This window comes from Oncorhynchus masou, chromosome 9 (assembly GCF_036934945.1).
Source record: "Oncorhynchus masou masou isolate Uvic2021 chromosome 9, UVic_Omas_1.1, whole genome shotgun sequence".
In the NCBI taxonomy this organism is placed as follows: domain Eukaryota; kingdom Metazoa; phylum Chordata; class Actinopteri; order Salmoniformes; family Salmonidae; genus Oncorhynchus; species Oncorhynchus masou.
The window spans coordinates 1,358,232-1,374,800 of record NC_088220.1 but is presented as its reverse complement, the minus strand read 5'-3'; the positions used below and the strand labels follow the sequence as shown (position 1 = coordinate 1,374,800).

Below are 16,569 nucleotides of genomic sequence, written 5' to 3'. Positions count from 1 at the left end.
CTCTTTCCATGACAAATCACATCAAATCAATTCACATTTTATTTATTACATACACATGGTTAGTGCTAAATACGGCTGCTAGAATCCTGACTAGAACCAAAACATTTGATCATATTACTCCAGTAATAGCCTCCATACACTGGCTTCCTGTTAAGGCAAGGGCTGATTTCAAGATTTTACTGCTAACCTACAAAGCGGGTTGAGTGGGTTGAGTCTCTGATGTGATCTTCCTGTCTGTGTTGCCCCCCCCTTGGGTTGTGCCGTGGCGGAGGTCTTTGTGGGCTATACTCGGCCTTGTCTCTGGATGGTAAGTTGGTGGTTGAAGATATCCCTCTAGTGGTGTAGGGGCTGTCCTTTGGCAAAGTGGGTGGGGTTATATCCTTCCTGTTTGGCCCTCTCCTGTCCGGGGGTGTCCTCGGATGGGGCCACAGTGTCTCCTGACCCCTCCTGTCTCAGCCTCCAGTTATGTTGCAGTAGTTTATGTGTCGTGGGGCTAGGGTCTGTTTGTTATATCTGGAGTACTTCTCCTGTCCTATTCGGTGTCCTGTGTGAATTTAAGTATGCTCTCTCTAATTCTCTCTTTCTCTCTTTCTTTCTCTCTCTCGGAGGACCTGAGCCCTAGGACCATGCCTCAGGACTACCTGACATGATGACTCCTTGCTGTCCCCAGTTCACCTGGTCGTGCTGCTGCTCCAGTTTCAACTGTTCTGCCTGTGATTATTATTATTTGACCATGCTGGTCATTTATGAACATTTGAACATCTTGGCCATGTTCTGTTAAAATCTCCACCCGGCACAGCCAGAAGAGGACTGGCCACCCCACATAGCCTGGTTCCTCTCTAGGTTTCTTCCTAGGTTTTGGCTTTTCGAGGGAGTTTTTCCTAACCACCGTGCTTCTACACCTGCATTGCTTGCTGTTTGGGGTTTTAGGCTGGGTTTCTGTACAGCACTTTGAGATATCAGCTGATGTACGAAGGGCTATATAATGATTTGATTTGATTTGACCCCAGACTGACCCCAGAGTGGATGCATTGTATGATAAACCGAGAGCAACTGGCGGAAATAGAGCTGAGCTGTCACGCCTTGGTCTTAGTATTGTGTGTTTTAGTTTATTAGTTAGTCAGACCAGGGTGTGACATGGGGTTATTATGTATTGTATTTCCGTATTGGGGTTTGTAGTGTTTGGGTTGGTAGTTAATTAGGGGTGTGTGTGTGTTAATTAGGTTGGCTGCCTGAGGCGGTTCTCAATCAGAGTCAGGCGCTTCTCGTTGTCGCTGATTGGGAACCGTGTTTAGGTAGCCTGATTTCGCTTTGCATTTCGTGGGTGATTGTCCCTGTCTCTGTGTTAGTTTCACCAGTCAGGCTGTATTAGGTTTCGTTCTGTTTGTTGTTTTTTTTGTATTTATTTAGTTATTCGTGTTAGTTCGTTCGTTTTGTCTTTAAATAAACATGAGTAACTTACACGCTGCATTTCGGTCCGACTCTCCTTCAACAACAAAAGAACGCCGTTACATGAGCACAGAACTCAGATCTACTGCAGCAGGTAACTTTGATTGTAAACTACATCAACCCACATTCAGCGTGCTCACACCTGCTGGCAAAACTATGTGGAGATATGGGATCAGAGCAGTGGCAATTTTAGCATGTATATCTTGGTGCTCCCCCCCCAAAAAAAATGTGGGATGCATGCCAGCACAGCCTCTACACCACAAAACACTAAACAGTTCATGAATTGCACTTTAACGGTGACCAACGGTGCCCACAAACTGTTAGGGCCAATACCTTACCACTGTTACACCTGGTTATCAACAGAGTCCCAACAGCAGAGTCCCAACACCTTATCACTGTTACACCTGGTTATCAGCAGTCCCAACACCTTACCACTGTTACGCCTGGTTATCAACAGAGTCCCAACACCTTACCACTGTTACATCTGGTTATCAACAGAGTCCCAACACCTTACCACTGTTACACCTAGTTATCAGCAGAGTCCCATCAGCAGAGTCCCAACACCTTACCACTGTTACACCTGGTTATCAGCAGAGTCCCAACACCTTACCACTGTTACATCTGGTTATCAACAGACTCCCAACACCTTACCACTGTTACACCTGGTTATCAACAGAGTCCCAACAGCAGAGTCCCAACACCTTATCACTGTTACACCTGGTTATCAGCAGTCCCAACACCTTACCACTGTTACGCCTGGTTATCAACAGAGTCCCAACACCTTACCACTGTTACATCTGGTTATCAACAGAGTCCCAACACCTTACCACTGTTACACCTAGTTATCAGCAGAGTCCCATCAGCAGAGTCCCAACACCTTACCACTGTTACACCTGGTTATCAGCAGTCCCAACACCTTACCACTGTTACGCCTGGTTATCAACAGACTCCCAACACCTTACCACTGTTACATCTGGTTATCAACAGAGTCCCAACACCTTACCACTGTTACACCTAGTTATCAGCAGAGTCCCATCAGCAGAGTCCCAACACCTTACCACTGTTACACCTGGCTATCAGCAGAGTCCAAACACCTTACCACTGTTACACCTGGTTATCAGCAGAGTCCCAACACCTTACCACTGTTACACCTGGTTATCAGCAGAGTCCCAACACCTTACCACTGTTACACCTGGTTATCAGCAGAGTCCCAACACCTTACCACTGTTACACCTGGTTATCAACAGACTCCCAACACCTTACCACTGTTACACCTGGTTATCAGCAGAGTCCCAACACCTTACCACTGTTACACCTGGTTATCAACAGACTCCCAACACCTTACCACTGTTACACCTGGTTATCAGCAGAGTCCCAACACCTTACCACTGTTACACCTGGTTATCAACAGACTCCCAACACCTTACCACTGTTACACCTGGCTATCAGCAGAGTCCAAACACCTTACCACTGTTACACCTGGTTATCAGCAGAGTCCCAACACCTTACCACTGTTACACCTGGTTATCAGCAGAGTCCCAACACCTTACCACTGTTACACCTGGTTATCAGCAGAGTCCCAACACCTTACCACTGTTACACCTGGTTATCAACAGACTCCCAACACCTTACCACTGTTACACCTGGTTATCAACAGAGTCCCAACACCTTACCACTGTTACACCTGGTTATCAGCAGACTCCCAACACCTTACCACTGTTACACCTGGTTATCAGCAGAGTCCCAGGTCAGAGTTATACCTCAACTACATCTTTAATAATAAGAGCTTTGCAATAGCAATGACTTTCAACAATTCAACGTTTTCTAATGATCAGTTGAGAGTGGCAACACAATTTTTTATTTTTTTTATTTTTTTATTTCACCTTTATTTAACCAGTAGTCAAGTTGAGAACAAGTTCTCATTTACAATTGCGACCTGACCAGGTGACTAGGCCCCAGGTGACTGAGCCCCAGGTGACTCTGAGCCCCAGGTGACTGAGCCCCCAGGTGACTGAGCCCCCAGGTGACTGAGCCCCAGGTGACTGAGCCCCAGGTGACTGAGCCCCCAGGTGACTGAGCCCCAGGTGACTCTGAGCCCCAGGTGACTGAGCCCCCAGGTGACTGAGCCCCAGGTGACTGAACCACAGGTGACTGAGCCCCCAGGTGACTGAGCCCCCAGGTGACTGAGCCCCCAGGTGACTGAGCCCCCAGGTGACTGAGCCCCCAGGTGACTGAGCCCCAGGTGACTGAGCCCCCAGGTGACTGAACCCCAGGTGACTGAGCCCCAGGTTACTGAGCCCCCAGGTGACTGAGCTCCCAGGTGACTGAGCCCCCAGGTGACTGAGCCCCCAGATGACTGAGCCCCCAGGTGACTGAGCCCCCAGGTGACGAGGCCCCAGGTGACTAGCCCCCAGGTGACTGAGCCCCCAGGTGACTGAGCCCCCAGGTGACTGAGCCCCCAGGTGACTGAGCCCCCAGGTGACGAGGCCCCAGGTGACTAGCCCCCAGGTGACTGAGCCCCCAGGTGACTGAGCCCCCAGGTGACGAGGCCCCAGGTGACTGAGCCCCCAGGTGACTGAGCCCCCAGGTGACTGAGCCCCCAGGTGACGAGGCCCCAGGTGACTAGCCCCCAGGTGACTGAGCCCCCAGGTGACTGAGCCCCCAGGTGACGAGGCCCCAGGTGACTAGGCCCCAGGTGACTGAGCCCCAGGTGACTGAGCCCCCAGGTGACTGAGCCCCCAGGTGACTGAGCCCCATGTGACTAGCCCCCAGGTGACTGAGCCCCAGGTGACTAGCCCCCAGGTGACTGAGCCCCAGGTGACTGAGCCCCCAGGTGACTGAGCCCCAGGTGACTGAGCCCCCAGGTGACTGAGCCCCAGGTGACTGAGCCCCAGGTGACTGAGCCCCCAGGTGACGAGGCCCCAGGTGACTGAGCCCCAGGTGACTGAGCCCCAGGTGACTGAGCCCCCAGGTGACTGAGTCCCAGGTGACTGAGCCCCCAGGTGACTGAGTCCCAGGTGACTGAGCCCCAGGTGACTGAGCCCCAGGTGACTGAGTCCCAGGTGAGCCCCAGGTGACTGAGCCCCAGGTGACTGAGCCCCCAGGTGACTGAGCCCCCAGGTGACTGAGCCCCAGGTGACTGAGTCCCAGGTGACTGAGCCCCAGGTGACTGAGCCCCAGGTGACTGAGCCCCAGGTGACTGAGCCCCCAGGTGACTGAGTCCCAGGTGACAGAGCCCCAGGTGACTGAGTCCCAGGTGACAGAGCCCCAGGTGACTGAGCCCCAGGTGACTGAGCCCCCAGGTGACAGAGCCCCAGGTGACTGAGCCCCCAGGTGACTGAGCCCCCAGGTGACTGAGCCCCAGGTGACTGAGCCCCCAGGTGACAGAGCCCCAGGTGACTGAGCCCCAGGTGACTGAGCCCCCAGGTGCCCCCAGGTGACTGAGCCCCCAGGTGACTGAGCCCCAGGTGACTGAGCCCCAGGTGACTGAGCCCCCAGGTGACTGAGCCCTCAGATGACTGAGCGCCAGGTGACTGAGCCCCAGGTGACTGAGCCCCCAGGTGACTGAGCCCCCAGGTGATTGAGCCCCCAGGTGACGAGGCCCCAGGTGACTAGCCCCCAGGTGACTGAGCCCCAGGTGACTGAGCCCCCAGGTGACGAGGCCCCAGGTGACTGAGCCCCAGGTGACTGAGCCCCAGGTGACTAGGCCCCAGGTGACTGAGCCCCAGGTGACTGAGCCCCCAGGTGACTGAGCTCCCAGGTGACTGAGCCCCCAGGTGACTGAGCCCCCAGGTGACGAGGCCCCAGGTGACTAGCCCCCAGGTGACTAGGCCCCAGGTGACTGAGCCCCAGGTGACTGAGCCCCCAGGTGACTGAGCCCCCAGGTGACTGAGCCCCAGGTGACTGAGCCCCAGGTGACTGAGCCCCCAGGTGACTGAGCCCCCAGGTGACTGAGCCCCAGGTTACTGAGCCTCATTCAGCCTCATTTACTGCCTTTAAAAAAAACATAGCAGATATGACTGACTTGCTTAAACAAATGTGGTTTCTACTGACAATTGAGATGTACAAACTATGGCAAAAGCCTACGACAAGCGGATAAGAGGCAATCCGAAATTTCGATGAAGACATTAATGAGCGAGCGATGACGGACGTAGTCAATATAACTATTTGTCCAGCACTTTGAAATGTACAGCGACAGCACAAAGAGCAAGAAGGTGGAAGACATCAAGACATCACGCAAAGCAGCCACAACTGTCATTAAGAGTGTCCACGATTGAGTCTCTGAATGAAGAGACTTGAGATAAAACGGTCCAGTTTGAGTGTGCAGCGAACGAGCTGCAGTGAACTGAAAAGACGAGCAACCCAGGGTCATTAACTCGAAGACTGGGGGTTATTTTACACAGTGAATTTAATTCCTGAATCAACACTATAAATGTTACACTGAAAAATCAACACGGGGCAATTTGCTGTGTAGAGAGAAAAGTGCATAAACGTGAATTCCATTCCATTTACCCGCTTAACTCGGGTGGGAATTCCCCACTATGTGCCAACAGGATGTACTCTGTCAATCTAACCTGTATGCTAAATGCACGGAGAAAGAACGAGCTGTTCATAACCCCGTATGACAATAATATACCATATAAAAACCTAGTGGTCAGCTGAAAAAACTAATCAAATGAAAAGTCGTTCATTCCAGAATTTGGTTGTACTTTTATTACGATGTTGATAAAAACACAAGTCATCCCACTGTCAGACAGATAAAGCAACAGAAACACTATCTTCTTCTGCTTCTTCTGTGTGTCCATTACATTCAGATCAGGAGGGTCTCCAGGTAAACAAACAACAACAACAACAACAACAAACATGATTGTGAGGTCACTTCCCAAATGGCTCCCGATTCCCGTCTTTTGGGAAGATCACATCAGCACTATAAAGGGAACAGGGTGTCTTTTGAGAAGATCACATCAGCACTATAAAGGGAACAGGGTGCCTTTTGAGAAGATCACATCAGCACTATAAAGGGAACAGGGTGCCTTTTGAGAAGATCACATCAGCACTATAAAGGGAACAGGGTGTCTTTTGAGAAGATCACATCAGCACTATAAAGGGAACAGGGTGCCTTTTGAGAAGATCACATCAGCACTATATAGGGAACAGGGTGTCTTTTGAGAAGATCACATCAGCACTATAAAGGGAACAGGGTGTCTTTTGAGAAGATCACATCAGCACTATAAAGGGAACAGGGTGTCTTTTGAGAAGCTCACATCAGCACTATAAAGGGAACAGGGTGTCTTTTGAGAAGATCACTTCAGCACTATAAAGGGAACAGGGTGTCTTTTGAGAAGATCACATCAGCACTATAAAGGGAACAGGGTGCCTTTTGAGAAGCACAGCTAATCAGTATTCTGAATCTCAGACGTGTCCTAGGCCAGTTTGAGCAGTTCTGTAACCATGACGCCCACCCCGTCAAACACCTCATGTATGGGAGCGTTACACATGAAGGCGGAGGAGGTGACCAGCTTGTTCTTCACATCGATGTGGACCTCCCCCACTTTCTTATTCACATGTTTACAGCCCAGCTCCTTCATGGAAGTTGCCGTCTGGGCATGGGGCCATCTAGTGGCAGGAGGGAGAAGAAAAGCAGCAGGGTTAAAAACATACTGCTTTGTTCTGTTAAAACATATCAGCACACACACACACCTGAGACATTGTAACTCACCTCTCACACTCCTTGTCCTGTCCCACGGTGATCTCACACCCCGGCAGGACCTTAGCAGCTAGGACAGGGGAGATGCAGCACATAGCCAGGGGCTTGCCTGCAGCGTGGAACCCCTTAATCAGCTTCTCTACTTGGGGTTGAACCGTGAACTCCTTCCCCTTCACAGCCCAGTCAGACAGATTTTTAGCCACGCCAAAACCACCTGCAAAACACAACACAGTTCAGTTGAGAGGAGCACTGCGGAGACCAGTGGTTTTGTTTTGTTTGGGGTTGGTGGGAGTAGAATGATTGAAATGAAGTCATAGTGAAAGAGTGATGATATAGTAACAGAGATATAGCAAAAAGGAGAGATGATATAGTAACAGAGATATAGAATAAAGGAGAGATGATATAGTAACAGAGATATATAGCATAAAGGAGAGATGATATAGTAACAAAGATATAGAATAAAGGAGAGATGATATAGACACAGAGATAAATAGAATAAAGGAGAGATGATATAGACACAGAGATATAGAATAAAGGAGAGATGATATAGACACAGAGATATAGAATAAAGGAGAGATGATATAGTAACAGAGATATAGATTAAAGGAGAGAAGATATAGACACAGAGATATGGCATAAAGGAGAGATGATATAGTAACAGAGATATAGAGCATAAAGGAGAGATGATATAGTAACAGAGATATAGAATAAAGGAGAGTTGATATAGTAACAGAGATATAGATTAAGGAGAGATGATATAGTAACAGAGACATGGAATAAAGGAGAGATGATATAGTAACAGAGATATATAGCAGAAAGGAGAGATGATATAGTAACAAAGATATAGGATAAAGGAGAGATGATATAGACACAGAGATAAATAGAATAAAGGAGAGATGATATAGACACAGAGATATAGAATAAAGGAGAGATGATATAGACACAGAGATATAGAATAAAGGAGAGATGATATAGTAACAGAGATATAGAATAAAGGAGAGAAGATATAGAAACAGATATAGCATAAAAGAGAGATGATATAGTAACAGAGAAATATATTAAGGAGAGATGATATAGTAACAGAGAAATATATTAAGGAGAGATGATATAGTAACAGAGATATAGATTAAGGAGAGATGATATAGTAACAGAGATATAGCATAAAGGAGAGATGATATAGTAACAGAGATATAGCATAAAGGAGAGATGATATAGTAACAGAGATATAGCATAAAGGAGAGATGATATAGTAACAGAGATATAGAATAAAGGAGAGATGATATAGTAACAGAGATATAGAATAAAGGAGAGATGATATAGTAACAGAGATATAGAATAAAGGAGAGATGATATAGTAACAGATATAGAATAAAGGAGAGATGATATAGTAACAGAGATATAGAATAAAGGAGAGATGATATAGTAACAGAGATATAGAATAAAGGAGAGATGATATAGTAACAGAGATATAGAATAAAGGAGAAATGATATAGTAACAGAGATATAGCATAAAGGAGAGATGATATAGTAACAGAGATATAGCATAAAGGAGAGATGATATAGTAACAGAGATATAGCATAAAGGAGAGATGATATAGTAACAGAGATATAGAATAAAGGAGAGATGATATAGTAACAGAGATATAGCATAAAGGAGAGATGATATAGTAACAGAGATATAGAATAAAGGAGAGATGATATAGTAACAGAGATATAGAATAAAGGAGAGATGATATAGTAACAGAGATATAGCATAAAGGAGAGATGATATAGTAACAGAGATATAGAATAAAGGAGAGATGATATAGTAACAGATATAGAATAAAGGAGAGATGATATAGTAACAGAGATATAGAATAAAGGAGAGATGATATAGTAACAGAGATATAGAATAAAGGAGAGATGATATAGTAACAGAGATATAGAATAAAGGAGAGATGATATAGTAACAGAGATATAGAATAAAGGAGAGATGATATAGTAACAGATATAGAATAAAGGAGAGATGATATAGTAACAGAGATATAGAATAAAGGAGAGATGATATAGTAACAGAGGTATAGAATAAAGGAGAGATGATATAGTAACAGAGATATAGAATATATAGTGCTGGTGCTAGATGAAGGAGTAATGCTCACCTGGGATAACGAGGGCGTGGAAGGCGGTGATCTCTAGCTTGGCAAGGTCAGACACATCGCCGCGGGCGATTCGAGCACTCTCCTCTAGGACGTTGCGTGTCTCAGCCGTGGGTTTCCCCTCACAGTGGTTCACTACATGCATTTGGTCCACGTTGGGGGCAAACATCTGGACCTGGGAGAGGGAAGGGGAGAGGAAGGTGAGGAAAAGAGAGGAGGAGTGAGGAGGGGGAGGAGAGGAGGGGGAGGAGAGGGGGAGGAGAGGGGGAGGAGAGGAGAGGAGTGAAGAGGAGGCGGATGAGGGGTTAGGAGAGGAGGTGAGAGGAAGGAGGAGGGGGAGGAGAAGAGAGGAGAGGATGGGGAGGGGGAGGAGAGGGGGAGGAGAGGAGTGAAGAGGAGGCGGATGAGGGGTTAGGAGAGGAGGTGAGAGGAAGGAGGAGGGGGAGGAGAAGAGAGGAGAGGAGAGGATGGGGAGACGGAGGAGGGTGGAGGAGGGTGGAGGAGAGGAGAGGAGTGAAGAGGAGGCGGATGAGGGGTTCGGGAGAGGTGAGAGGGAGAGGAGGGAGAGGAGAAGAGAGGAGAGGAGAGGATGGGGAGGCGGAGGAGGGTGGAGGAGAGGAGAGGAGTGAAGAGGAGGCGGAGGAGGGGTTAGGAGAGGAGGTGAGAGGAAGGAGGAGGGGGAGGAGAAGAGAGGAGAGGAGAGGATGGGGAGTCGGAGGAGGGTGGAGGAGAGGAGAGGAGTGAAGAGGAGGCGGATGAGGGGTTCGGAGAGGAGGTGAGAGGGAGAGGAGGGAGAGGAGAAGAGAGGGAGGAGAGGATGGGGAGGCGGAGGAGGGTGGAGGAGAGGAGAGGAGTGAAGAGGAGGCGGAGGAGAGGTTAGGAGAGGAGAGGAGTGAAGAGGAGGTGGAGGGGGGGTTAGGAGAGGAGGTGAGAGGAGTGAAGAGGAGGTGGGGGGGTTAGGAGAGGAGGTGAGAGGAGGGAGTAGACCACACTTACCTTAGCTCCGGCCCTAATGTAAACCACCCTTACCTTAGGCCCTAACCCTAATGTAGACCACCCTTAACTTAGCCCCTAACCCTAATGTAGACCACCCTTACCTTAGTCCCTAACCCTAATGTAGACCACCCTTACCTTAGGCCCTAACCCTAATGTAGACCACCCTTTCCTTAGGCCCTAACCCTAATGTAGACCACCCTTACCTTAGCCCCTAACCCTAATGTAGACCACCCTTACCTTAGCCCCTAAACCTAATGTAGACCACCCTTACCTTAGCCCCTAACCCTAATGTAGACCACCCTTACCTTAGCCCCTAACCCTAATGTAGACCACCCTTTCCTTAGGCCCTAACCCTAATGTAGACCACCCTTTCCTTAGGCCCTAACCCTAATGTAGACCACCCTTACCTTAGGCCCTAACCCTAATGTAGACCACCCTTACCTTAGGCCCTAACCCTAATGTAGACCACCTATTTCCTTAGGCCCTAACCCTAATGTAGACCACCCTTACCTTAGGCCCTAACCCTAATGTAGACTACCCTTACCTTAGGCCCTAACCCTAATGTAGACCACCCATACCTTAGGCCCTAACCCTAATGTAGACCACCCTTACCTTAGCCCCTAACCCTAATGTAGCCCACCCTTTCCTTAGGCCCTAACCCTAATGTAGACCACCCTTTCCTTAGGCCCTAACCCTAATGTAGACCACCCTTACCTTAGGCCCTAACCCTAATGTAGACCACCCTTACCTTAGGCCCTAACCCTAATGTAGACCACCCTTACCTTAGGCCCTAACCCTAATTTAGACCACCCTTACCTTAGCCCCTAACCCTAATGTAGACCACCCTTACCTTAGCCCCTAACCCTAATGTAGACCACCCTTACCTTAGGCCCTAACTCTAATGTAGACCACCCTTACCTTAGCCCCTAACCCTAATGTAGACCACCCTTTCCTTAGGCCCTAACCCTAATGTAGACCACCCTTTCCTTAGGCCCTAACCCTAATGTAGACCACCCTTACCTTAGGCCCTAACCCTAATGTAGACCACCCTTACCTTAGGCCCTAACCCTAATGTAGACCACCCTTACCTTAGGCCCTAACCCTAATGTAGACCACCCTTACCTTAGGCCCTAACCCTAATTTAGACCACCCTTACCTTAGCCCCTAACCCTAATGTAGACCACCCTTACCTTAGCCCCTAACCCTAATGTAGACCACCCTTACCTTAGGCCCTAACTCTAATGTAGACCACCCTTACCTTAGCCCCTAACCCTAATGTAGACCACCTATTTCCTTAGGCCCTAACCCTAATGTAGACCACCCTTACCTTAGCCCCTTACCCTAATGTAGACTACCCTTACCTTAGGCCCTAACTCTAATGTAGACCATCCTTACCTTAGCCCCTAACCCTAATGTAGACCACCCTTACCTTAGCCCCTAACCCTAATGTAGACCACCCTTACCTTAGCCCCTAACCCTAATGTAGACCACCCTTACCTTAGCCCCTAACCCTAATGTAGACCACCCTTTCCTTAGGCCCTAACCCTAATGTAGACCACCCTTTCCTTAGGCCCTAACCCTAATGTAGACCACCCTTACCTTAGGCCCTAACCCTAATGTAGACCACCCTTACCTTAGGCCCTAACCCTAATGTAGACCACCCTTACCTTAGCCCCTTACCCTAATGTAGACTACCCTTACCTTAGGCCCTAACTCTAATGTAGACCATCCTTACCTTAGCCCCTAACCCTAATGTAGACCACCCTTACCTTAGCCCCTAACCCTAATGTAGACCACCCTTACCTTATGCCCTAACCCTAATGTAGACCACCCTTTCCTTAGGCCCTAATCCTAATGTAGACCACCCTTTCCTTAGGCCCTAATCCTAATGTAGACCACCCTTACCTTATGCCCTAACCCTAATGTAGACCACCCTTTCCTTAGGCCCTAATCCTAATGTAGACCACCCTTTCCTTAGGCCCTAACCCTAATGTAGACCACCCTTACCTTAGGCCCTAACCCTAATGTAGACCACCCTTACCTTAGGCCCTAACCCTAATGTAGACCACCCTTACCTTAGGCCCTAACCCTAATTTAGACCACCCTTACCTTAGCCCCTAACCCTAATGTAGACCACCCTTACCTTAGCCCCTAACCCTAATGTAGACCACCCTTACCTTAGGCCCTAACTCTAATGTAGACCACCCTTACCTTAGCCCCTAACCCTAATGTAGACCACCCTTACCTTAGCCCCTAACCCTAATGTAGACCACCCTTACCTTAGCCCCTAACCCTAATGTAGACCACCCTTACCTTAGCCCCTAACCCTAATGTAGACCACCCTTTCCTTAGGCCCTAACCCTAATGTAGACCACCCTTTCCTTAGGCCCTAACCCTAATGTAGACCACCCTTACCTTAGGCCCTAACCCTAATGTAGACCACCCTTACCTTAGGCCCTAACCCTAATGTAGACCACCCTTACCTTAGGCCCTAACCCTAATTTAGACCACCCTTACCTTAGCCCCTAACCCTAATGTAGACCACCCTTACCTTAGCCCCTAACCCTAATGTAGACCACCCTTACCTTAGGCCCTAACTCTAATGTAGACCACCCTTACCTTAGCCCCTAACCCTAATGTAGACCACCTATTTCCTTAGGCCCTAACCCTAATGTAGACCACCCTTACCTTAGCCCCTTACCCTAATGTAGACTACCCTTACCTTAGGCCCTAACTCTAATGTAGACCATCCTTACCTTAGCCCCTAACCCTAATGTAGACCACCCTTACCTTAGCCCCTAACCCTAATGTAGACCACCCTTACCTTAGCCCCTAACCCTAATGTAGACCACCCTTACCTTAGCCCCTAACCCTAATGTAGACCACCCTTTCCTTAGGCCCTAACCCTAATGTAGACCACCCTTTCCTTAGGCCCTAACCCTAATGTAGACCACCCTTACCTTAGGCCCTAACCCTAATGTAGACCACCCTTACCTTAGGCCCTAACCCTAATGTAGACCACCCTTACCTTAGCCCCTTACCCTAATGTAGACTACCCTTACCTTAGGCCCTAACTCTAATGTAGACCATCCTTACCTTAGCCCCTAACCCTAATGTAGACCACCCTTACCTTAGCCCCTAACCCTAATGTAGACCACCCTTACCTTATGCCCTAACCCTAATGTAGACCACCCTTTCCTTAGGCCCTAATCCTAATGTAGACCACCCTTTCCTTAGGCCCTAATCCTAATGTAGACCACCCTTACCTTAGGCCCTAACCCTAATGTAGACTACCCTTACCTTAGGCCCTAACCCTAATGTAGACCACCCTTACCTTAGCTCCAGCCCTGCTGAGGTGGACCAGTACAGCTGACGCCTCGTGGACCTCAGTCCCATCATAGACTCCACACCCTGACAGAATTACGGCTACACACTTCACCATGGCTCCTGCAACACGCACACACACACACACACACACACACACACACACACACACACACACACACACACACACACACACACACACACACACACACACACACACACACACACACCATATGGTCTGGAGTTAGACCAGAACAACAGAATGGAGACAGGGATAGCACTAACAGCAGTTTGATTAAACTGTTCCCCAGAGTGTGTCCTTACAAACCCCCTTGTTTTACCATCAACGCAGCTCACTGCACATGGAGGGGCAGGTTACATACACCACATAGCTGAGTGTCCGTGTATAATGTTACAAAAACCAGATTAATTGGGCAATGTAGTGTCGGGTACACCAAGGCTTGCCTCCCAAATTGCACCCTATTCCCTATATAGGAAAACTAGTGCACTATATAGGGAATCTAGTGAATAGGGTGCCATTTAAGATGACTTGGCCCCTCCCAGCAGCAACTATTAAACATTTAAAGGCCTCAGGTCCACCGGTGACAGAAGGCTCCTGAAAATCCAAACATGACTGAGTCTCTGGAGGACTGTTCCCAGGTAACTAACAACACAGGAAACACCCACTCTCTCTCTCTCTCTCTCTCTCTCTCTCTCTCTCTCTCTCTGTCTCTCTCTGTCTCTCTCTCTCTCTCTCTCTCTCTCTGTCTCTCTCTCTCTCTCTCTCTCTCTCTCTCTCTCTCTCTCTCTCTCTCTCTCTCTCTCTCTCTCTCTCTCTCTGTCTCTCTCTCTCTCTCTCTCTCTCTCTCTCTCTCTCTCTCTCTCTCTCTCTCTCTCTCTCTCTCTCTCTCTCTCTCTGTCTCTCTCTCTCTCTCTCTCTCTCTCTGTCTCTCTCTCTCTCTCTCTCTCTCTCTCTCTCTTTATCTCTCTTCCTCCCCCTTCCCGCGCTCTCTCTCTCTCTCTCTCTCTCTCTCTCTCTCTCTCTCTCTCTCTCTCTCTCTCTCTCTCTCTCTCTCTCTCTCTGTCTCTCTCTCTCTCTCTCTCTCTCTCTCTCTCTCCCTCTCTTTCTTTATCTCTCTTCCTCCCCCTTCCCGCGCTCTATCTCTTTCTCTCTCTCTCTCTCTCTCTCTCTCTCTCTCTCTCTTTCTTTATCTCTCTTCCTCCCCCTTCACGCGCTCTCTCTCTTTCTCTCTCTGTCTCCCTCCCTCCCTCACTCCCTTTCTTTCTCTGTCTCTCTCCTCCCCCCTTCTTCCCTCCCTCTCTCTCTATGTTTCTAGTCAACAACACCTGGTCGAGGCAGACAGAAACAGGAACTGGAGTGGAGGGAGAGTAGAGTCGGTGTAAAGGAACAGAAAGCACAGAGATTTAGATAAGCATCAGTTCACCGATCATTATAAATATTGTAAATGTTGCAAGTCTCCATGAAAGTTCTGCTGTTGTGTTGTGTATAAAAGACGAAGAACGTTACCACATTTCCATCCTAAAACCACAATGTTCACCTGGCGACACATTTACAACTCTAAATACAACATGAATACTAACGGAATAGGGAAGGAGACTACTAGTTTACTAGCAGCAGTAGCAGTTCTCTCACCTTGTAAAGGTACACTACAGTAGTATATGGCGTCTGTGGCGTCTTCTCCTACCTGCTGTCTCCTGTTGCAGTGAAACTGGAATCCTACTGGCTTTATACCCTTCCTGCCCAGGCTGCCCTGGCCCCGCCCACGGAGGTGTGGTCTGGGTTACAGCTTTACATAGAAGGCTGAAGGGCTGTCTGTCTGTACGGTGAGGTCATGACGGGACTGATGCAGGGAGGGGAAAGGGAAACTGCTGCTGACTTCCTCTGTTTGGCCAATGTTAAATCTGCTTAGTCATTCTGACACCTCTAAGACACTGGATGGATGGATGGATGGATGGATGGATGGATGGATGGATGGATGGACAGTGTATATTATCAGTCTACAAAATAATGTATTTATTCTAGACTAAGACTACAATAAACACAGTTTGTATTTACAGACAGGTGTACCATATCTCAGTCATAGTCAGCTCGGTGGGCCATTTCTCAGTCATAGTCAGCTCGGTGGGCCATTTCTCAGTCATAGTCAGCTAGGTGGGCCATATCTCAGTCATAGTCAGCTAGGTGGGCCATTTCTCAGTCATAGTCAGCTAGGTGGGCCATATCTCAGTCATAGTCAGCTAGGTGGGCCATATCTCAGTCATAGTCAGCTAGGTGGGCCATTTCTCAGTCATAGTCAGCTAGGTGGGCCATATCTCAGTCATAGTCAGCTAGGTGGGCCATTTCTCAGTCATAGTCAGCTAGGTGGGCCATATCTCAGTCATAGTCAGCTAGGTGAGCCATATCTCAGTCATAGTCAGCTAGGTGGCCCATATCTCAGTCATAGTCAGCTAGGTGGCCCATATCTCAGTCATAGTCAGCTAGGTGGGCCATATCTCAGTCATGGTCAGCTAGGTGGGCCATTTCTCAGTCATAGTCAGCTAGGTGGGCCATATGTCAGTCATAGTCAGCTAGGTGGGCCATTTCTCAGTCATAGTCAGCTCGGTGGGCCATTTCTCAGTCATAGTCAGCTCGGTGTACCATTTCTCAGTCATAGTCAGCTAGGTGGGCCATATCTCAGTCATAGTCAGCTAGGTGGGCCATTTCTCAGTCATAGTCAGCTCGGTGGGCCATTTCTCAGTCATAGTCAGCTCGGTGTACCATTTCTCAGTCATAGTCAGCTAGGTGGGCCATATCTCAGTCATAGTCAGCTAGGTGGGCCATATCTCAGTCATAGTCAGCTAGGTGGGCCATTTCTCAGTCATAGTCAGCTAGGTGGGCCATATCTCAGTCATAGTCAGCTAGGTGAGCCATATCTCAGTCATAGTCAGCTAGGTGGC

General features: G+C 48.6%; 1 protein-coding gene across 1 annotated transcript; it reads right to left on the bottom strand.

Annotated features, from left to right (window-relative positions):
- Positions 1–6,139: 6,139 nt before the first annotated feature.
- LOC135545425 (glutamine amidotransferase-like class 1 domain-containing protein 3, mitochondrial) lies at positions 6,140–15,371 on the bottom strand. The gene is made up of 5 exons (XM_064973030.1): positions 15,266–15,371; positions 13,622–13,734; positions 9,295–9,466; positions 7,169–7,370; positions 6,140–7,065 (listed from the first exon to the last, which is right to left on the bottom strand). Exons 2-5 carry the CDS (start codon positions 13,727–13,729, stop codon positions 6,873–6,875), a joined length of 675 nt encoding a protein of 224 aa, XP_064829102.1. The 5' UTR covers positions 13,730–13,734; positions 15,266–15,371; the 3' UTR covers positions 6,140–6,872.
- Positions 15,372–16,569: the final 1,198 nt, after the last annotated feature.